Source organism: Lynx canadensis, chromosome A2, assembly GCF_007474595.2.
Source record: "Lynx canadensis isolate LIC74 chromosome A2, mLynCan4.pri.v2, whole genome shotgun sequence".
In the NCBI taxonomy this organism is placed as follows: domain Eukaryota; kingdom Metazoa; phylum Chordata; class Mammalia; order Carnivora; family Felidae; genus Lynx; species Lynx canadensis.
This window is the reverse complement of record NC_044304.2, coordinates 7,210,184-7,232,815: the sequence shown is the minus strand read 5'-3', so window position 1 is coordinate 7,232,815 and position 22,632 is coordinate 7,210,184. Positions and strand designations below refer to the sequence as shown.

Genomic DNA, 22,632 nt, shown 5'->3' with positions numbered 1-22,632 from the left:
GGAGAAATACCTTGGCCTCTCCCCTCCTCCCTCCCCTCCAGTCTCCTTCCAGTGCCTCCCTTTGGATGAACCTAACAGGAAACCAGTGTGCAAGGGAACCTGGGAAATGTAGTTTTCTGGAGAAAGGTAGGGCATGGCTCTGACCCACAGAATAATAAAGCAGAGGTATAAATGAAGTAAAGAGGCAGCTATATGCGCATCTGTGGTAATAACGTTCTGGGTAAAGTAGATAGCAAGCAGGGCACAGCAGGTACAAAGGTCCTGAGGTGGGAGTATGCCAGATAGAACCAAGACTTTGCGAGTGGGGGTGATGATCCAGGCCCAGTATACAGAATGAGAGGAGTGGGGACCCAGGACAAGACCCCGTGAGTTGCAGACATTTAGGGAGAAGGCAGGAGACAGAGAGGTGGGGGCAGAACTAGGAAATAGTGAAGTGTCTCCGAAATCAAAAGGGAAATTACTTTTAAGAAAGAGGGAATGATCCGTGAAGACTAACCTGTGAGACTAAATGAGGCTGTGGGACTGGCAAATCGGAAGGCCGCCGCTGCCTTCAGTGAAAGGAGTTTGGAAACATTCAGGAGGTAGGAGGTGAGGGAGTGGAGGCAGCAGATGCAGATGGGAGTGTAGACCACTCCCTGGAGAAGCTTGACAGGAAGGAGCTAGGGTAGTTTCCCACAGTAGCCATGGTGAGAGAGTGAGAGGGTATCAGTGGGTTCCAAATCCTCTAAGCTGGGAGACCTTGGAGCCCAGTGGTTTTGGAGTCTGAAATCAGACAGACCTGGGCTCAAACTCTGGGCCCCCTATTTACCTGCTGGGTCACCTTGAGCTGGTCCCCTCTCCTCTCTGAGCCCAGTTTCCTCACCTGCAAATAGGGAGGTTGCAGCCGGTGCTCAGCCAGCACATTTGCAAAGCGTTCAGCACTTGTAAATGTGAGCTGTAGTACAAGGAGGCAAGGACACATCTCATTTTTTAGAGCTTATCATCAGTCGCAAATAATAACAATGGCAGCGACTGCTTATGAAACACCATGTCCCAGACACCCTGCAAAGTACTTTAGAAGCCCGTCGTCCCCCTCCGGACCCCACTTTCCTGCAGCTGGCTCTCCTCCAACCACACTGGCCTGCTCCTTGAATACTTGTGTTCCTGCCCCAGGGCCTTTGCACTTGCTGTTCTTGTCTGGCACTCTTCCCTCGGATGTCCCAATGGCTTCCTCCCTCACCTTCTTCAAGTCTCTGCCCAAGTGTCACTCCCCAACCCTCCTGGCTAAAGTTTACTCTCCTACTTGGTTTGGATGCCCCTTCCTCCCCATAGCCTATATATTTTACTTTCCCCTCTCCTATCTCCTGTCAGTCTCACCCCATGTAAAGTTCAGCAGCTCCACAAAGACAGGCATTTTTTATCTGTTGTTCACAGTGCCTTGCACATAGTAGATGTTCAATAAATCTTTCACTTGACTCTCAGGACACCCTAGCCCTTTACCACCACCCACACTGCAGGTGAGGAAACTGAGGCGGAGAGGTCTTTGCTGGAGGTCACAGAGGGTCAGCACGGGCCTCTCCGTGTTAAGCTCAGAAAGAAGGGCAGTTCAAGCCCCCTACCCCCTTGCTCAGCGCTTGTCCCTCGGCGAGCCCTCGGCGGCGAGCGGCCACGGCCGGGAAAGGCCTGAGTCATCGCCGCCTCCAGACGGCGGCGGCCGCGGGCTGCGGGCGACGGCGGCGGTGGCGGTGGCGGCGGCCGGGGCGGCGGCGCGAGGTGATGCGGGGACGCCGGGAGGGGGCGTGAGCGCAGGGAAAACAGAGGAAATTAAAACCCGCCGGGCGCTCCTCGCGGCCGCCTCGCCACCCCCGCGGCAGGCTGGTGCGTGGGCGGGTGGGGGCGGCTCTGCACTCCCCCACCGCGGAGGGGGCGCACCCCCGAGCCCCGGGGCCGCGAGGCAGGTGCCAAGTCTCAGTTCCCCGCCCCCACCCGAGTTCAAGTTGCGAGCGGAGACCCGCCGGGGACTTGGCTGCACGGGGCCGGCTCCTCGCTCTCAGCCGCCCCGGGTTACGATGCCGCCCCTCGGTGCGGGGGGGAAATCCTCCCGCTGCCGGGGTGACCCCCACCCCCGCCACCACTGCCGCACCTCCATCCCGGCATTCGCGTCTACCGGCTCCGGACCCGCCACTCTGGGCTTCCCTGGTCCCGAAAGCCCCGAGGGGTCCCCAGAGTGGTACCGGCGGAGCCCCTTCCCCTGGAGCGAGGAGACCCTGGGCTGCCCGTTCACGGGCGCGCCCTAGTCTCGCCCCCACGGGCCCCCGACGCCTGCACTCCCGGGTCCCAGCGAGCCGGGGTCGGCGTCCTCACCGTAGGAGGGTGGGGACTTGTGACTCCGGCCCCCTGCCAGCCTCTGGGGGGGAGGGCGCGCTGGTGGGGGCCGCGCGCTGAGCCCCGGAGGGGTGCGTGGGGGCCGAGGGCTCGGAAAGGGGCGGTGCGCCGAGGGTGGCCCCGGAGTGCCTCGGGGGGCGGCTGGGGGGGGGGGGGCTGGGGGGCGGGAACACCGCTGGGGGGCGGGGCTGGGAATGCCGCGGCGGTGGGGGTGGGGCAGGTGGGGAACGCCGCCGCGGGGGGCCCCCTCCCGCCGCGGGGCGGGAAGGGGGGGCGGGGGCGGTCCCGGCGGGGCGGCGGCGCGGCCTGGGGAGGGCGGGGGGTGGGGGGGGAAAGTCTGGGCGCCCCCCGCCCCCGCCGGGCTCCGGGCAGGAGCCGTGTGACGTCACGGCGGCTGGAAGTGCCCGGCGCGGAGGCGCGGGAGGGGGTGGGGGTGGGGGGGGGGTGGCCGAGCCGGCGCTTTATAAGCGGAGCCCGCCAGGCGCGCGGAGCCGCAGCCCGCGTCCCCGAGCCCCCCGGCCGGCCCCGGCCCCGGCCCCCCAGCTCGCGCTCGCGCCTCCGGGGCGGCTGGGCGGCGAGGGACGGAGCGCCAGGCGGCGGGCCGGAGAAGGGACGCGCGGCGGGCGGCCGCGGGGCATGAGGCGGGGGCGCGATGTCGGTGCCGCTGCTCAAGATCGGGGCCGTGCTGAGCACCATGGCCATGGTCACCAACTGGATGTCGCAGACGCTGCCCTCGCTCGTGGGGCTCAACGGCACCGTGTCCCGCGCGGGCGCCTCCGAGAAAATCGTGAGTGGCCGCCGCGCGGGGGGCGCTCCCGGGGGGGCGTGGTGCCCGCGCCGCCGCCGCCGCCGCCGCCGCCGCCGCCGCAGCCCCCGGGGGCCCCCGCCCACCCCCCACCCCCAGCTTCCCTGCGCGCCCGACCGGGGGCGCCCTCCCGGGGGGCTGGGGGCGGGACGCGGAGAAGCCCCGGGACCCCCAGCCGCCTCCGCACCGCTTAGTCTTGTTATTATTATGACCGCTTCCCGTTATCAGTGAGCAGTGTCCGAGCGCCAACGGTGTACCGGGCTCGCTCGGCCCGGGGCGGAGGCGGCGAGGGCTGCGGAACCGAGCCCGGTCCGGCTGAGTGGGGCGGAGCGGGAGCGGAGGTTCCGGGGGCCCGGGAGGGACCTTGCCTCCGAATGCGGGAGCCGCGGGCTCTCCGGGTGTCTCCACCTTCCGGATCTCTGCCTGTCTGTGCATCTTTGAGTCGTCCCGTCTCCCTCTCTGTCTTTTTCTGTCTCTCTCCGTCCATTCTTCTGCCTCCGGTTTGCCTCCTCTGTCTCTCCCTGTCTGTGTCTATCTCTGTTGCGCTGTCTCTGACTTTGTACCTATCTCTTTTTTTTTCTTTTTCTCTCCCCCGCACCGCCCCCCCCCCCCCCCCCCGCATCTCCTTTCTGGTTACCTGCTTCACCATGTGCTGAATATTTATCCCCAGAACTCGCACTCTCTAGGAGACAGACGGGTCTCAGACTTGGGGGGCCGGAGCGAAGGCTGACAGTGCCCCCAGAAGCACGGGACTGCCCCTTCCCTCATCCCATTCTATCCTCCTCTATCCCCTTCATCCTCCAGCTTCCCTGGCCACAGAGCTTTTGGGAGGGGTGGGTGGCGGGGGAACTCCATCGTGATCACTCCGGGTGTTCCTGGTGACCTGGGGAGAGGGGTCAGCCTCCACTACAAACTTCCCTCCGTCTCGTCCGGACTTGGTCCTCCCCTCCCATCTCTTCCCCTCTTCAGTCTGTTTGCGGGACCCCTCCCAGTAGGTGGGACTGGGATGCATGGAGCTCCCTCTCCTGCTCACTGTTTCCTTAACTTCGCCAGCTCCCCCGTTCAGCCCCCAGTGGCCTCCACACCACGTCCTTCTTTCCCCTTGCGGAAAAGAAAAGAAGTCTTTGCTCCCAAGGGTTGAAGGCAAGTGGAGACGGGGGTGCCGTGCCCTATGCCCAGGCTGTGCCCAGCTCCTGGGGGGGGGAGGGTGCAGTGGCACCGGGCTTGGCACCGGTGAGGGCTTTCAGTCCAAATCCTCGGAACTGAAGCCAGTGTGTGAAAGTGTCTTTCTGCGTGTGTCTCACATCAAGCGATATTATGTGAGTATGTCCTGGAACGTCTTATCCAGGCCTGAGTTTTGGTGTGTGAACAGTGCTGTGTGCGAATTGAGGGAGGAAGTTTATGCGCTTTGCCAGCGTGAAGGTCCACGTGTATCTTCCTGTGTGTGTGGAGGTGTGTCCCAGAATGCGTGTGAGTGTGTCCCTGAGTGAGTGCGTCTGGGTGTGGATGTGCCTAAGTGTGTGTCTGCAGTCTGTGTCCCAGACTCTGGGTTGCGTGTGCCCATGCGAGTTTGGACACGTGAGTCTGTGACAGCTTTCTTGCTCTTGCCTTCTGAGGGGGAAGAGAGATGGTGTCTCATTGAAATCAGAAGCCAGATTCCCCTCCTCCACCCTCAGAGAACGTGAGTCTGTGTGAACGTGTGCGTGTAACATGGGCAGCATCCGGTGTGCGGGGAATGTGTGCGTAAGTGTGGAAGACTGTGTCTCTAAGTTACGATTTTGTGTATTGCATGTGTCTGTGCACCTGCAAGTGTAGACACGTGTGTCTTTAGAAGTGTGTGCACATATGTGGAAGCGTGTACCTATGAATGGTGTTCGTGCCTGCCTTGTATGCCTATGGGTGGATTCCCGTGTGAACCGTGTGTTTTCTGTAAGTGTGTGTGTGTGTGTGTGTGTGTGTGTGTGCGCACATGTATCCAAACAGACCTGGTCTCCATTCTGGCCCGTCTATAGCTAATGGGACCACAATCCACTGCTTCCATGAAATCACCTGCTGAAAGGTAGTATTTCCTCCCTCCACGATCCCCTCTCATCATCCCTCAGTCTCACGAAGCCTTGCCGCAAGCACTCTGTGGAGTGAGATGCCAGGGGACTTAGGGGAGGACCGGGGAGGGCACGGTCACCTGAGAGCACTCTGGAAAGCATCCTGGGAGTCTGGTAGACTAAGGTTGGAATCCACTCTCAGCCTTCTTGCTCTATGACTTGGTCTTGACTCTGGGCGCCCGTGACTTCACCACTCAGAGCTGCGGTATCCCAGATATAAAATGGGAATGATAATTCCTACCTGACAGGACTGTTGAGAGATCTACAGTCCGGCTCTCCACCCATTCATCCTTCCATCTGTTTCTTCTTCATCCATCCATCCATCCATCCATCTCTCTATCCGTGTTCCACTCATCCCTCTATCCATCCATTATCTGTCATCCAACCATCTCTTCATCTGTCCTCTATATATCCATCCTGCCATCCATTTTGTTTATTCAGCAAAACTATTGATTGCCTCCTCTATGTCAAGCATGTTTATGCCTAAAAGCCCCAGGTCAGTGGCTGACATAGTAGATAATCAGTTAGTGATAGGACTCTAAGTCAAACACATCTGGGTTCGAATTCTGGCCCTGGGCTTTACTACCAGTATGCCCTTGGGGGAAATTATTTAATCTCTCTAATCTTCAATATCCTCATTAGTCAAGGAGAATCTTAGAGTCCCCATTAGACCCTAGGATCCATGAGGACCCACAGACGACATCATTAGTGAACCCTAAGGCCCGATGCATAGTAGGCCTGCGATAAGTATTTGTCAAGTGACTGAACCAACAATCACATCTTCGTTAGGATTCATGGATTCCACCTTCAAATGGACACAAATGGCTGGGTGCATAGTAGGTGTTCAGTAAGGAGGAGTTGCTTGTCGTTGTAGCCAAGCACGTAGGAGGCACAGAATAAATATTTGTCGGGTGTCTAGATCAAGAATCCACCCTCCTAAGGATTGAGGGGAACATTTGAGATGCTCCATAAGAAGGAGTTGTAGAAAAGTGTAGACCACCAACATGGTTTAACTGAACCCAGGTAGCGAAATCCCCAGTCGTAAGGCAGAAGATTGGATGCTGATTTTGACTTAATAAAGGGCCTCAGTGGTGAGGTGGGGGTGAGCCCAGACCCCCTGGCCATTCTCATCTCGGGCTCTCCCTCCCCGATTCGTTCTGGAGAGGCAGCTTAGCATTCTTTTTAAGAATTCTAAGGGTGCTGTTCCAGGCCATTTCTGGAAGGATGCAGGGAGGAAGCTGCCACCACCACTACTCCCTTTGGCCATCTCTCAGCCATAAACCATCCCCGTGGGATGGGAGCCTTCAGTGGAATGACTTCTCACCTGGGGGTTGTAAATCCAGAACCAGACTAAGAACTGTCAGCCCCTTGCCAGCGGCTGCTGTCATTACAGCACCCGAAGACAGTTACCTGGATCTTCTATGTTATGTCCTTGCCCATCCACTCACCCCTCTTTAAGGGCTGCAAAAAGGAAGGGGCGAGAAGAGTTGTTCTGTGTGGGGAAGACCCTTTTCCCCATGGGAGGAATGGGGAGGGTCTAAGCAGCCATCCACAAGAGGCTCTTTGAGGACTTCCTGCGAAGAACCAAAGCTCAGAATCCATGTCTTTCCTTGACAGTTTCCCCGTGGGGGTGGGGAGTGGGGGGAAGGCCCCAGATACTTTGTATCAGTCAGGACAGGTCAAGTTACACTTGTGGTAAGAAGCAGCTGCAGTTCTCAGTGGTTTGATACAACATAGATGTATTTCTCCCTGGCACTATGTATCCATGGTTGGCTGGAGAACTTTGTCCATAGTAGTCATTCAGGGACCTGGGATGTTGGAGGCTCTGTGGCGACATGATCATTGAAACAGAAAAAGGTAGGCGCAGCAAGCCCCCATCAGGTCTTAAAGCTCTACCCTGGAATGTTACTTTTGCTCACATTTCATTGGTCAACACAGGTGACATGCCTAACTTCAAAGAGGGTGGGAAGTGTGGTCCTACCATGACCAGAACAGAGAGGAGTAGGCAGATATTTGTGAACAGCCATAAATAGTACCCCAGCCTGCTCATCCTTCCCCCCTCTTATCCTAAGTAACAAGAATTCTTAGGGGATCTCCATTGGTTCATTCGCCCATTTATTTAACAAATACTTACTGAGCATGTACAATGTGCTAGGCACTATTCTAGGTGCCTGGGATATAACAGTGAACAAAACAGACAGATAGCCTTGTCCTCAGGGCACTGGCATTCTAGAGCAGGGACAGGGAGAAATAAATAAGTATATAGATAAATCTTTATTTTAGATGGTGATACATGTACTATGAAGAAGCATAGAGCAGTATAGGGGGAGTGGAGTGTGATTGGGGATTATTGTAGATGGAGTGACCTTTCTGAGCGGGTGGCAGTTGAGCAAAGATCTGAAGAAATTGTGAGAGGGCTCGTATCTAAAGAAAGAGAGTTACAAGTAGAGGGAAGAGCAAGTGCAAAGGCCCTGGGGTGGGCATATGCCTGAAATGTTGGAGAAACTGAGGAAACCAGTGGCTGAAGCAGAGTGAGCGAAAGGGGAGATGAGGGCAGGGAGGTGGGGAGATGGAGGCGGTGTAGGGTGGGGAGGGCAGGGAAGTGGGGGAGCCTTGTAGGGATTTTACATTTCACTTGTAACTCCTCATGCTTTCCTCTCCTCTGTTGTGCTTGTAACTTTCTAATATACTCCACATACTTGACTTTTTTATCTTGTTGTCTGGCTCACTGCCCCCCCCCCATAATGTCAGCTCCCCAAGGGCAGGGATTTTTTTAATTAATTTTTAAAAAATTTTTATTAACTGTTGAGGCAACTGGGAGGCTCAGTTGGCTAAGCATCTGACTTCGACTCAGGTCATGATCTCACAGTTCGTGAGTTCGAGCTCCACCTCCAGTGCTGGCAGCTTAGATCCTGGAGGCTGCTTCAGATTCTCTCTCTCTCTCTCTCTCTCTCTCTCTCTCTCTCTCTCTCTTAAAAATAAATAAACATTAAAACAATTTTTAATTTTTGTTAACTGTCGTAGCCCTGGTGCCTTGCATAGAGTCTAACAGCAGTAGATATTCAATAAATGGGATCCCAGGGAGAGTTCTGAGCAGAAGAGGGACAGGCCTTGGCTCAGGTGTTCAGTTTCCCTCTGGCCCCTGGGAAGAGGGCAGACTACGGGGGATGAAGGCAGGAGCCAGAAGACTGGGGAGCAGGCCACTGTACTGGTCCAGGTGAGTGATGATGGGGACTGGACCAGGATAGGGGCCAGTGGGGTGGAGAAACATAGGCATGTTGTGGATTTGGCCCCCACCTACCATATTTACCTGCTCCTAAACCGTGGACTTCCAATTTCTGCTCAAACACTTCGGAGTGTGAGGGAACATTTATTGAGCTCCTACTTTGCGCTGGGAAGGGTCCCAGACTATGGGATGTAGAGATGAATAACATCTCTGGCTTCAATCAGTTTGCAGCCTCCTCAGTACTTGTGACACAACATGGTCTGTGTGGTGAGAAGACTATTTCTGGAATGTTATGGGGGTTGCAGAGGAGGGCACTGAAACCAGCCAGGGTGTGCAACGGAGCTATTCTGGAGGTGGTGATACTCAAATCGAGTCTTACAGTTGAGAAGGAATTGGCCAGGTGAAGACAGAGCGAGAAGGAACAGCATGAACAAAGTCTTAGAGGTCATGGGCGTCCTGGTGAGCAGGGAGAGACCAAGGAGTTCAGAGTTCCTGGAGACGAATGTGCCAGGTTGGGAGGAGTGTGGCCAGAAGGGTCCATGTCACAAAGGGATTTGGCCTGAGGCGCCTTTACTTCCTTCTGAGTGTCAAAGGAAGGGATATCTGGAGGGGGTTAGAGCAGAAAAGGCGTATGAAGTTGCCTGTTTCACTTCTAAAAAGACCCGTAATCATTAGAAAATCCTTCTAGATTGTGTGTGTGAAATTTACCTCCTCTGAACTTTTGGCCACCTCACTGGAACCAAATCTAAACCGCTTCCCCTGGTCGAACTTATTAAGCCTCAGTTTCTTCATCCATAAAATGGGGATAATGGTGGAATGTTCCATATAACGTTGTGCTCAGGAGGGTACCTGACATACGGAAGGTGCCTATAAAGGTTGGTTATTGTAATTATTATTGCTAGTATTACAAGACCACACCTTCCTGAGTCAGGTCTTGGACCACTCCTCCATCCCTTTTGTGTTCCTGCCTCTGGAACTTTGCATTTGCTGTGCCACCCTCCGGGAACCTCCTCTAGCCTGCTCAGGTCCTGGCTCAAATGTCACCTCCTCAGAGAGACCTCCTTTGACCACCCCAGCTAAAATGTCCCCACACTGCTATTTGGACCTGTTCTATTTTCTGCCCAGCACTCATAATTATCTGAAATCATCTTGGTAATTGTTTGCCACCAACAGAATAGAAGTGCCATGCAAGCACTTTGTTCCTTTTGTTTATCACTGGGATCTTCTCATTTAGGGCAGTAGGTACTTCCTGAATGGTCTCCGTTCTTTCTGCCCCCGTGGGACAGCCCCCCTTTCTGCCCCCTTCTTCCTCCTGATGACACCTCTGAACTTTGATGACTATTTCTGTGATTCCTGAGTCTTTTCCAGTGGATCGGAAGCATCTGTTTCTTAAAGCTTCTTTTCATGTGTCCTTGTTTCTCAATCCTTCTCTGTTTGGATGGATGTCCAATGAATGTGCACTTTGCCAACTTCCCACATAAAGATATGGGGTAGTCTTGCCACCAGAGAGCACAGTCATTCCCAACCAGCAATCACTGAGTCCCTCTCTATGCCAAGTCCTGTGCGGGGGGGGGGGGGGGGCTGGGAATAGAGCAATGAACAAGGGAGACTGTCGCTTCCCTCTTAAAACTTCATAGGGAGACATCGTGAATGTGGAATTGGTGCAAATGGCTGTGTAATCACAGTTTGTTACGGGTCATGAAGGAGAAGATATGGAGCCATGAAGGCATGTAATTGGGAAGGGGTGGTCAGGGAAGGCTTCTCTGAAGAGGTGACATTTGCCCTGAGACATGAAGGATGAGTAAGAGTTGGGCAGAGACAAAGCTGGTAAGGTGGAGGGAGAGAGGCCAAGAGAACAGGGTGTGTGAAGGTGTCGGGGTGGGGACGGTAAGTGGTGTGTCTGAGGATCTGGGTGACATAGGTAGAAGCCTTAGCCCACTAGGTGTTCCTGACCATCTCCCTAGACCCTGTCTACCTGGGTCTGACGCCAACGTTAAGAAATGGGTTTGAGGTGCAGCCTTTGCCTATCCCGTCAGCACCATGGACAGCCACGAAGGGAGGGTGGTCTAGGCCTTGGGGCCACTTGAGTGTGGCTAAAATAGTCTTCTTCCAGAGGGATGCTCTGGTTTCTGCCTCTTGGTGTCTTTCGTGCCCCCAGCATCATTCTCCCCTCTGACTCTGGGCAGCTGACGCCTTTGTGAAGCAACAGTGGGGAGCAGTCCCAAGGCTGGGCAAGGAAGAAAAGCAGCCATCTGGGGGAGGGCCCGGGCGCTTTAAGAGAGTTTGATGTCGGGTTGGGTCTGTCTGTGTGTGGGAGTAAAGATGCTACCACCTATGGGGGCAGGCTGGTTCCCGATCTTGTTTTTTTTTTTTTAATTTTTTTAAACTCATTTTTAGTTTATTTATTTATTCTGAGAGAGAGAGCAAGAGCCAGGGAGAGGCAGAGAGAGAGCGCGAGAGAGGATCCTGAGCTGTCAGCATGGAGCCTGACGCAGGGCTTGATCTCACGAAGCATGAGATCATGACCTGAGCCGAAACCAAGAGTCGGGCGCTTGACCAACTGAGCCACCCAGGCACCTCTGATGCTTCATTGCTGTTAAATTCTGTCTTTTGAGTCTCTGCTTCTGCATTCTCTTTCTTGTGTCTTTGTCTTATTAACTGTATTCCCCTCTCTCTGTCTTAACTGTGTATTTACAACACATGGTTGCCATTCAGGAAATGTTTGTTGAGTGGATGTTGGCGATTACCTCTGTCTGCCTGTGTCTCTTTGTCATACTCTGTCTTCTCTCTATGTTTCTGTCGGTCTCTAAGTTCTCTCTGTGTGTCTCTGTCTTTGTCTCTGTGTGTTTCTTTGGTCTCTGATTCTGCCATCTCTGTCTCTTGGCGTCTCTGTCTCTATATCTCTCTCATCCCCATCTCTAGGTCTGTATCTCTCTGTCTGCCTCTGTTTCTCTGTCTCTGGAATCCCATTTCTATATCACCATAGTTGCTGTATCACAATCCAGGACTCTGACAGGGGGTGGGGAAGAGACCAGAATTCTCAGACCTGAGAGGGTTATTGAGACAGGACAGAACCAGAACGAGTGTTGGGTGCGTTCAGGATTCAGTGAGTGGGACAGGATGAGCCAGACCAGCACGAGCCCCTGAAGGCCCCAGAGGGGGCCCGGGGTGTCTGGACCCCTGGGGGTGGTGGTGGGGATTGGAGCCAAGCTTCAATGGGAGTCCAGGGTGGGCTGTGGGTGGGTGCCCAAGCTCCAGGTGAACCCCTTTCCTCCACCTCCTATTCGTACTCCCCCGCTGCCACCTAGGAGGGCCTCCCTCTAGGACCCAGCCATCAGGCCCCAGCGCTGGCTCCAAGATGGAACAGCTGTCTGGGCTGCAGCTGCGGAAGCTCGTTTTGAACAAGGGAGATGATTGCAGGGGTGATTGGGGGAGGGAGAGAGAAGGGGAGGGTAGCAAGGGCCAAAGAGGAATCAGGCTTGATTGTTGCTGCTGCTGCAGCGGGTACTTTGCCCAAGAGATGGGCAGACCAGGCACGGCAGGAAGAGGCAGAGGGAGGTCTGTCTGCCCAGCCACGGTCCATCTGTCCCCACTTCTGGTCTCCCTGTCGTGAAGTTTCTCCGTCTTCCTGCATTTCAGAGCCTGCCACCCGGCCCTGAGGGTGTTGTTCAATCTCCCTTTTGCCTGTTGCCCTACCTCCTGCCCCGTGTTTCAGTTTTCTCATCTCTCTCTGCCCGTATCTCCCTGTCTCTCCGCCCGCCATTTCGCCTGGATCTCTGTGTCTCTCTCCGAGCCTCCCCGCCCGTCCCTTGGTGCAGCTGTCATTGTCAGAAGCACGACTAGGGTTCAAGCAGCCCTGTGGATTGCTCTTTCTTTTCTTGTCGTTTCTGCAATACTCAGGGGCTGGAGACAAATAGAGACGGAAAATTCCCAGGAAATGATGGGATCGTGTCCTTCAATAAAGGGATATTTACAAAGATATCTCAATTAGGACTAATTAATTAAATGAGCCACTTCCCCTGCCCTCTCCCCCACCCTGTGGTCCCGAAGCCTCCTGGGAGAGAACCAGCCAATGACTAGATGGCAGCTTCTGGTGCTCAGGCGGTGTCTCAATGTTTAATTTATAACAGCCTTCTCCCCGCCGCCCCATCAATCCATCCGGAAGGGCAAGGTGGCCACGAATGTGTAGACTCAGGGGCAGAGGCTGGAGACCTGCCAGCTTCCCTGGAGCCTGCTGGGGCGTGTGCCTGTCGGTTGGAGACCCACATGTCGTGTGTGGCACAGTATGTTCGAACGTGACAGGGCATGTCTTCATGGCAGGTATGCCCCTTTGTATAAGGAGAATCGGATGGCCGCTGGTTTTGTCTGAGCCCATGGGGCATGCTGGAGCAGGTCAGAATGTGTCTCTCACATGGGACTGTCCGAGCATAGCGCTTCTGAGCGTGTCGGGGTGCAACAGGGGCGTGTGGAGCACAACAGAGGATGTGGCCCATGACAGGACCTGCCATAACATGGCTCATGTCCTGTGCTATGAAGGTCTGCACTTACAGGTTAGACATCTATCCCCAGGGGCATGGCAAGATACATCTTGTAGGCCTCCCTGGCAGGAATAGCGGAGCAATGACAATATCTATAGCTTCCAGGAGGAGCTAGTCAGGGACCCCTTCAGCTACACACTCTGAATCTCCCCAGCCCCTTCAGCACTGGTGGATCAGAAGGGTTGAGTTCCAACTCTTATTCTTATTATTTTAATGTTTGTTTATTTTTGAGAGAGAGAGAAAGAGGGGGAGGGGGAGGGGCAGACACACACACACACACACACACACACGAAATTCTAACCAGGCTGCAGGCTCTGAGCTGTCAGCACAGAGCCCGACACGGGGCTCAAACCCACGAACCGCGAGACCATGACCTGAGCCGAAGTCAGATGCTTAACCGACCGAGCCACCCACGTGCCCCAATTTCCCCAACTTTTGATGTACTATTTTCACCTCTGTGGCTACCCTTCCCCAGTGCATAGCTTCAGAGTCCCCAGTTCCCCCCATTGCTGTAGTCCTACAGTTCCCTTCGGATTACTTCTCAGCCTCGCCTCCGCCTGCCCCTTCTCACCCCACACAGAGGAGTTACCAATGCGGGAGGAAAATGTCGCTTCTCAAGTTTTACTTGCTAGTTACAAAGCCCTCAGTATAATGCTCAGCCTGGGATGGGGGCCCTCAGTGTTATGACTAAAAGGATGATTCCATCTTCACATAAAGACAGGTTGGATGATGCAACCCTCAGTGTGATGCCCAACAGGGTAATGCAGCCTTCAGTGTAATGACAAGTCTGTTGATGCAGCCCTCAGTGTAGTACCCTGATGAGTGATGCGGCCTTCAGTACAATGACAGATCTGGAGATGCGGTCTTCTGCGTGAGTGATGCCAGGGTAGTGTAGGGACCATAAACATAGCTCGACAGGCGCTGGCTGGGACACTCGGTGCAGTGAGAAGGAAGAGGAGTTTGCTCATTATAGTGAGTGCATTCTCTGGCTATTCCAGGAGGCCAGGATTCCCCAAAGCTGCTGGCTGTGGCTGGCTCCATTAGCCCTTGTAAGTGGCCTGTGACCTCAGCAGGACACCAGGTTTATTAGTAAAGCATAAATTCTGCAGGAATATTTCAGGACTGACTGCAATGCTAATGAGGTAGTCCGGGAGACCTAAGAGTGCGGCTGACAGAATATACACAGATGTCAGTTCCTACTGAGAGAATGTTGATGGATACAGGTAGACACAAACGGACATAGGGAATTAGGAAGAGCATGAGTATTCTTTTAAAAAAATTTTTTCAGGGACGCCTGGGTGGCTCAGTCGGTTAAGCGTCCGACTTCGGCTGAGGTCATGATCTCGTGGTTTGTGAGTTCGAGCCCCGCGTCGGGCTCTGTGCTGACAGCTCAGAACCTGGAGCCTGCTTCGGATTCTGTGTCTCCCCTCTCTCTCTGCCCCTCCCCCCACTCCTGCTTTGTCTTTCTCTCTCAAAAATAAATAAACATTAAAAAATTTTTTTTTAAATTTAAAGTTAATTTATTTTGAGACAGAGTGGGAGAGGGGCAGAGAGAGAATCCTTTAAAATCTTTTTAAAGTTTATTTAATTTAAAGAGAGAGAGAGACAGAGCGTTGAGTCGGGGAGGGACAGAGAGAGAGGGAGACACAGAAGCTCCAAACTCTGAGCTGTCAGCATAGAGCCCAACGCGAGGCTCGAACCCACAGGCTGAGAAATCATGACCTGAACCAAAGTTGGACACTGAGCCACCCAGGCGCCCCTAGAATCCTTTTTTTTAAAGTTTATTTATTTATTTTGAGAGAGAGAGAGTGAGAGAGAAAATCCCAAGCAGGCTCTGCGCTCTCAACACAGAGCCCGACATGGGGCTCGAACTCACCACAAACCATGAGGTCATGATCTCATGACCAAGAAATGAGAGTCCAGTGCTTAACCAACTGAGCCACCCAGGCACCCCGGGAAAGAGAGAATCCTAAGCAGGCTCTGTGATGTCAGTGCGGAGCCCTACGCGGGGCTTGATCTCACGAACCATGAGATCATGACCTGAGCCGAAACCCACGATTAGGTGCTTAGCTGACTGAGCCACCCAGGTACCCCTGGTATTCTTGAATAGACACAGATGTGTAAGGTGTGTGGCTTCTGGGTCGACCTGCACATGGGGTCACACAGAAGGTCATGGGTATTTATAGGGAGGTGTTCACCTGGGTGATTTCACACGGTGGCAGAGCTGTTTGTGGGTATAAGCGATGTACATTTACATATACGTCTGTAGAGCCACACGTGGCCATGAATGCTCGAGGAAAAAGCAAATAGACACAAGTATACCCGGGGTACACGTAAAAAGAGCAGCTATGCAGATCGACTTGTGGGCTCATGACTTGTTCACAGAACATATGGGAGTAGAACACTTAGGAACGTGTCAGAGTGAAGGGACTGTTCATGGCCATGGGCGACAGTTGCTGATGCACATACACTTGCACTTGTTCACTGCCGCGCACCAGCATTTGCCTGGATTTACGCTGCCGTGCACTCTGTTATGACTAGTCACAGATGTGTCCAGATGTCCCATGTATGCCCAGAACATGGATGCTCACAGGTGCCTGTAGACACACACAGATGCCCACACAGTCAGAGAACTCCTGTGTATCCTAATACCCACATGCTACTATTTAGGGAAGTGAATGACCAATTCTCTCCTCCCCCTGCCAGTTCTCTGGACTCCTGGCAAAGTGAGATCTCAAAGCCAAGAGGACTGGCCTTGGAACTGCCCCCAGGCCCTTTTCGGAAGAACAAGGAGGGGAAATCCAGACAGTCACATGGGCACCAGGGTGACCCGGCAATGCCATCCAGGAATAGAGTGCCCTGAGCCCAGCCTCACTCACCAGACGTCTCAACTGAGATTCTCCCCTGCCATCAGAGATAATTATGGTGGCCAGCGCTGACAAAGGGCTTAGAGTGCCTGGGACAAGGAAGAGCTCAGTGAATGTTAGGGACCATCATTATCATTGGATAGAATCGTTATTACCATTACGAATGTTCGCCTTAAAATGCAAAGAGATCCTGGTTCTTTGTGTCCAGTTCTCCAGCCTTTTCTGTCATCCCCCCCTGCCTGTCCTGTCCTGGCACCCACCGCAGTGTCCCTCCGGCCTTCCAGCTTCACCTGTTTCTCTCCTGCTCTCGCTTGAGAGAGTCAGTCCTTGAAATCCATGGTTTCCTTTCTCATTGGTTGGCTCTTCCCTGACATCTCTGTTTATTCTCATTTGCCTCTAAGCATCATGGTTTGATCTGTCTGCCTGGGGTGGGTGGGTGTCAGAGAGTGTGTTTGGAATAGAAAGCCCCTTAAAATGGCCCAGTTTAAGAGGACCTTTAGGTAGGGAATGCAGGGAATCTCACACAACCCAATACCTGGGGCTCCAGGGCCTTGGAAAGCCATCACTGCCTCACTCACTTATCACTTCAGTCAGCAAATATTTACTGTGCACCTACTATGTGCCGGGTAGATAAGACGGGACACTTGCTGTCATGGAGCTGGCATTTTAGTGACAAGAGACCAGAAACAAGCAAGAAATTGTTATCCTGTAACCGCACTGTGCAGAGAGTTATAACAGGACGAGGGATAGTGGCAGAGGCAGGGTTACTTTGGACTCAGGAGAGAGTCCCCACTCTCCTGTCCCCCTCCACTCTGGGACCCCCTCGCTCCAGCTCTGGGTTTCTGTAGCCCCTGATCCCCCGGGCACCTTCAGCTCCAGGCTCCACACCCTTTATTTATTTATTTATTTATTTATTTACTTACTTACTTACTTACCTATTTATTATTTTCATGTTTATTTTTGACAAACACAGAGCACTAGTGGGGGAGGGCCAGAGAGAGAGGGCCAGAGAGAATCCCAAGCAAGTTCCACGCTCAGTGTGGAGCCCATCCTAGAGCTTCATCCCACAACCATGAGATCATGACCTAAGCCAAAATCGAGAGTTGAACACTCACCTGACTGAGCCATCCAGGCGCCCCAGCTCCACACCTTTTAATTGCCTTGACCTCCGTGTTCTAATTCCATCTCCCTCAACTGGAGAACTTGCCTCTTTCAATGTGTATCAGGAATCCACTTGTCCAGTTGGCTGAGACTGGACGCCTCGGGCACCTGGGAACATGTGGCTATGGAGGTGTCTTTCTCAGTAGGGATTTACAGGTAGGAGCCTTCTTTTGGAAAGAGTACTGGGAGGGGAGGCCATGATAGACACCATCACCTACGCATTCATTCATTCACTGGGCAAACTGAGTGAGTGCCTGGAGTCCCGGGCACTGTTGTAGGTGCCGAGACGCAGCTGTGAACAGGATAGATCTGTTTCAGTCTTGTCATGTGTATTTTCTACTGGACACACAACAAACACGTAAGCAAACAAATAAACAAGTTCGTGTTGGATAGGCAAGCGCTGTAAAGAAAACGATGAGGAGACGTGAAAGGAAGTAACCAGGGAGCCTCATTTTGTCAGGACGTCTCGGTAGGCTCTCTGGGGAGGTGACATTTTGTCCATCTTTAATGAGATATAATTGGCACATAACATTGTGTAAGTTTAAGGTATACAACAATGTGATTTTATACACGTGTATATTGTGAAACGATCACCACAGTAGGGTTATAATTACCTTTGTGCGCACTCGTGCACGTGTGTGTGTGTGTGTGTGTATGCGTGTGTGTGTGTTATGTGTTTGGTGACACTTCAAGATCTACTCTCTTAGCAACTTTTAAGTATATAACACATCATCGTTAACTATATTCATCATGCTGCACATTAGATCCCCAGAAGTTATTCGTATTATCACTGGAATTTGGGGGAGGTGACCTTTGAGCAGAGACTTGACAGATGAGAGGGAGTTCGGTCATGGAAAGTGTGCGAGAAGAGTGTCCCGGGAGCATGAGCTAACAAGTGCAAATGCCCTGACATGGGAACAGGTTTGGTGCCTTTCTGGAAAGACAGGGCCTGGGTGGCTTGAGAGAAGGAGGGGATGGGGTTGTACAGGTCAGCAGGGTCCCCTGCAGACAGGGCCTCACAGGCCAAAGAGAGTTATCAGTTTTTATTCTAAATGCAACGTGAAACTGTTGGACAGTGGCAGGGGGGAAGAGTGCCATCATCTGACTCATGTTGTTTAAAGATCCCTCTAACTTCCTTGTTAGGGAATGGGTTTCAGGGAGTGAGGGTGGGAGTGGGGAGATCAGGGAGGAGGTAACTGCAATAGTCCAAGCAAAAGCCAGTGGTGGCTGGGCCAGAATAGAAGCATCCAGAATGGTGAGCAGTGGGCAGATTTGGCATATGTCTTAAGTAGAGCCACCAGGATTGCTGATGGATGATATGTGAGGGATGAGAAAAAGGAACATAGGAAGGGGATGGTAGCTGGAGGGAAACATGAATCCTAAGGAGAATTTCTAAAAGAAGAAGGGACCAGATGTCCTCTGGGTCACCCTGCCCCTTAATAGCCAGGAAGAGATAATGGTCTGCACCCCGTTTTGTGCTCTATGGAAAGCCAGTGTCTTCCCAAGATTCCCTCCATCCCAGGGGGGACCTGTATTCTCTTGGTCATCCCTTATCTTTGACTTCCTGCTTCTGCTGAATTATTATTCTCCATTTGGCATCTTGTGCCCTTTGGTGTCTGCTCTGACCTTTACATAGACTGAGAGTTCAGTCCTCAAGGTGATGGAGAGCCTCAAATGCCAGGGCAAGACAAGCTTGATCCTGAAAGCAGTTGGGGCCATTTTTCTATCCATGTATTTATTCAACAAGTACTTCTGAGGACCTAATATATACATCACAGGAGAGAAGATGGTGAGCCAAGCAGACAGAGTACATGGGGCTTCCTTCAAAATAGGGAGACAGGTAATGATCCAATATTCACGAATAAATATAAATGGCGGCTGTGATAGCAGCTAGGAGGAAAAGATCCGTGGTGTTATAGGAGCTTCTAATAAGGGGATCTGATCTAATTTGAAAGGTTGGAGGAAGCAAGAGCTGGGATCTGAATCTGAGAGCAAGGGTGCTCTGGGCAGTGGGAACTGCTTATGCAAAGGCCCTGGGGTGAGAGAAAGTATGACAGACTAAAGAAGACCTTGGAGGGGAGAGACTGTGTGGGATGAAAGAAGAGGTAAGTAAAGAGTAGATCCACAAGGCTTCATTAGTATGTTAAGGAGTTTTGTCTGTATCCTAAGAATAAAGGGAATATACCGATGAGGTTTGGGTTGGGAGGATGTTATGATCAGATGTGCATTGTGAGAGTTCCCTGAGGTTGTCGTGTGTAGAGTGGACTTTCAAGGGAAAGGGTCCATCAAGGTAGACCAGACAGACTTTCTGAAGTGTAAGGGTGGACCATTTGGACTCAGTTGGACTATTGAGGGATAGACAATCATTCAGTCCATAAAGATGAACAACCATGCATGAACACAAAGTATTGAGGAATTATAGTCAACTAGACTTGGTGAGGGAATAAAAATGGGGGAGAGGATAATGCCTGGGCATCTGACTTGGAAGCAGTGGGAGGGGGGATGCTGTGAGGATGATGAGAGTTAAGCTCTGGAGAGGAGATCTTGCATTTCATTTGAGTGTGTTGGGATTGAGATGCTTTCGAGACCTCTGAGGGGGTGGGGCAGGTCAAAGAGTCAGAGGTATAAATGGGTTTGGAGTTCTGAGGACATTTATGCATGCAGGTGGTGATGGAAGCTTGGCAAGGGGAAGTGGCTCTCAACTAGGAGGCAATTTCACACTCAGGAGACATTTGGCAATGTCTGGAGATGTTTCATTGTCACAACTAGGAGGAGGTACTAATGGTGTCTAGTGGGTGGAAGCTGTTAAACATCCTACGGGGCACAGAATTGTTATCCAGCCAAAATATCAACAGTGCTGAGGTTGAGAATCCCTGGTCTAGAGTAACACTCAACGGCTAGGTGGAGGAAGATAAAAAGGAGGTGCGTTGAGGTAGGAAGGAACCATGTAAGCATGTGTCATGGCATCCAAGGGAAGGAAATGTATCAAGAAAGAGAGAGAAGGCAACAGAGTGAAATCCTGTGGAGAGGCCAAGAAAGATGGCGGGCTGAACAGCATCCATTGGATTTAGAAACATGGAGGCCATTGGTGGACTTTGCAAGAGTTGTGTTGGCGGTATGATGGGGTCAGAAACGAGATAGGAATGGTGGAGGAGGGAGTTCAGAGAGGGAGGAAATAGAGGCAGTTAGTGTAGGCAACTGGGAAGAGGAGAGAAGTGGGAGACAGATGGAAGGAGGAATCAAGTGAGGCATTTTAGTTTTTTAATAAGGGAGGCTTGAGTTTATTTAAAAACTAATGAGAAAGTTCTGCCTGGGAGGGAGAAGTTGAATATGCAAGGCAAAGACAGGATATTGATTGTATAAGACTCCCCAGACAGAAGAAAAGGGCCAAAACAAGATTAGCTGCATGAACCTTACGATGAAGGACAGCTCCTCCTCTGTTACAGGAGGTAAGGACCAGGAGGGGGAAGAAGTTTGCAAATGATGGCAGGAGAAGAGGGATTCCATGTCATGGCTCTTACTTTCCCTGGGAAATCAGGGAAGGTTGGAGGAGAATAGAGAATGTGTAGTCTTTCTGCTTGACTCAGGTTGCCCTGTGATGGTGTGTCGGCCTTCCCCATGGTACACAACCATGAGGAAAGCCTTCTTCAAAGTCCCCTCTTGAACTCCTGGCCTGAGGTGTGACCTCTGAGCCTAGCGAGAGCTCATCTGGGGGAATGTCCAAGTCCAGGATTTATGAGGTAAGACTTGTGATGGGTTGTCGTAAAGTCCCCCATTCTTGAAGATTAATGCTGTTTATAATAGCCCATCAAGAAAGCCTTGTAATAATCCTTGAAGAATACCCATAAAATCCACTTTGATGAATTTTAGATAATGGTTTCAGAAAAATCAAGTCCCCCTACCCTCATTGATCCTGGAGCATGACAGTCAGTTGCAGTGGACATCCATCCCAGAGGCCTGAGCTCCGGGGGGGGGGGGGCAGCGCTCCGTGAGTGGGGAGATGCTGAGAAGAGGAACCTTCAGCTAGTAGATTTCTCACCCAATTGTGAAGGTCGAGCTCAGGCAAGGTGGACCCATATACTGAGATAGATCCGGGGGAAACTGAGTTCTGAGATAGACCAGGCTCAACTTGGGTTCCAAGACTGGGGATTAATTCAAGTCCTGGGACAGAACAGGGAGACACCCCTGAGGTCTTAAGATACTCCATGGTTGACTCTGAGACAGATGAGGGTCAGGGCCAAACCCTGAGTAGACAAAGGCTGAACTTGGGTCCAGGGATAGACCAAAGATAAACCTGGTCCCAGGAAACCAGGAACAAATGCAAGTCCTGGGTGAACCAGGGCTACAGTGGAAGGTTTAGCTAGACAAAGCCAAACCCAGGTCCTGGGATAGAGCAGAGCAGAGCTAATGACAACAGAAACGGAAAATAGGCTTATCTTGGGGGAGTTGAATTACACACTCACATCAGGTTTGCCCTGTGGGGATCTCTCTAGGTGTTGAGACACTTCCCTGAAACTGTTGGGTCCCTCTGTGATTAATGCCCATTGCACATGACACGGTGTGTCCCAGGACTAATAAGAGGAAGTGAATTATTTTCCAGTGTAAGGTCATCCTAGGACCCGAGTTTGAGCCAGTGCAGGCACCTGAGCCCGGAAACACGCTCAGTAGAGCCGACAGCTTGGGAATGCCCAGGGTGGCCGTCCCTGCCTCCATGTTGATGGTGGCCACTCTGATGCAGACTAGAACAATACCTGCATTCCACACAGGCACATAACACACAGGGGCTCACACATTCACACTGCGGTAGACACACACACACACACACACACACACAGCACCAAACCCACGCCTGTGCCTCAAACACACAGCCACATGCCTTGCACGGACATGGACAGTGACACAGCAGCCACACACAGATCCTCGGGCACACATACACGCTCTCGGCCAACCTAGGCAGCATGCTCAAACGCAGCCTCCCACATGATGACATTTTCACATCCGTGAAGCGGCAGGATTCTAGAGGGAGTATTGTGCTCTGAGAACAGCGCCCCCTGGAGGGTGTGCCGTTCAGTGCCTCGCCTTCCACGTTCACATCCCCCCCCCCCCCCAGGTGCAGTCGAGCACACTCTGACTCATCCCTGCTTTATACACGCATTTGTGTAAGTGCATACACTTGCTCGTGCTCACACACTCAGGCTTATAAAGGGCTATGCACGGCTGTGCGTTCTTGGCCACACAGACACAGACGTGCCCCACGTCCATCACACTCATCAAATGACCTCGTGCTGCAGGCAGTTGACGGGGGGGGGGGGGGGCGTGGGGGCGCGTCTCTGCCTCGTGTGGTCATCTGGGGACCCCAGCTGACAGAGGCTTCTCATCAACACGCACTTCCAGGTCACGCACTGGCTCTTAACGCTGTCACCGGGAAGTCACTAACACTCACACAGCGTTGGCTAAAGGGAGTCACGGGGCCACACCGGGGAAGCACAGTTCTATCTGGGCCCGAGAGAGAAGAGGCGGGAAAGTTGTGAACAGTTGTATTGACTGCCCCAGTTTCTAACACGTCTAG

General features: G+C 52.7%; 1 protein-coding gene across 2 annotated transcripts in view; it reads left to right on the top strand.

Annotated features, from left to right (window-relative positions):
* Nucleotides 1-22,632, top strand: part of OLFM2 (olfactomedin 2) — a 61,029-nt gene that overhangs the window by 14,809 nt on the left and 23,588 nt on the right. The window contains exon 1 of one of the 2 annotated variants that reach the window (XM_030299873.1): nt 3,017-3,151. The exons of the other annotated variant lie outside the window; for it this stretch is intronic. Coding sequence (XP_030155733.1) covers nt 3,017-3,151 — 135 coding nt within the window. Of the gene's footprint in view, nt 1-3,016; nt 3,152-22,632 lie in introns of those variants that run through there. 2 annotated transcript variants of the gene reach the window in all.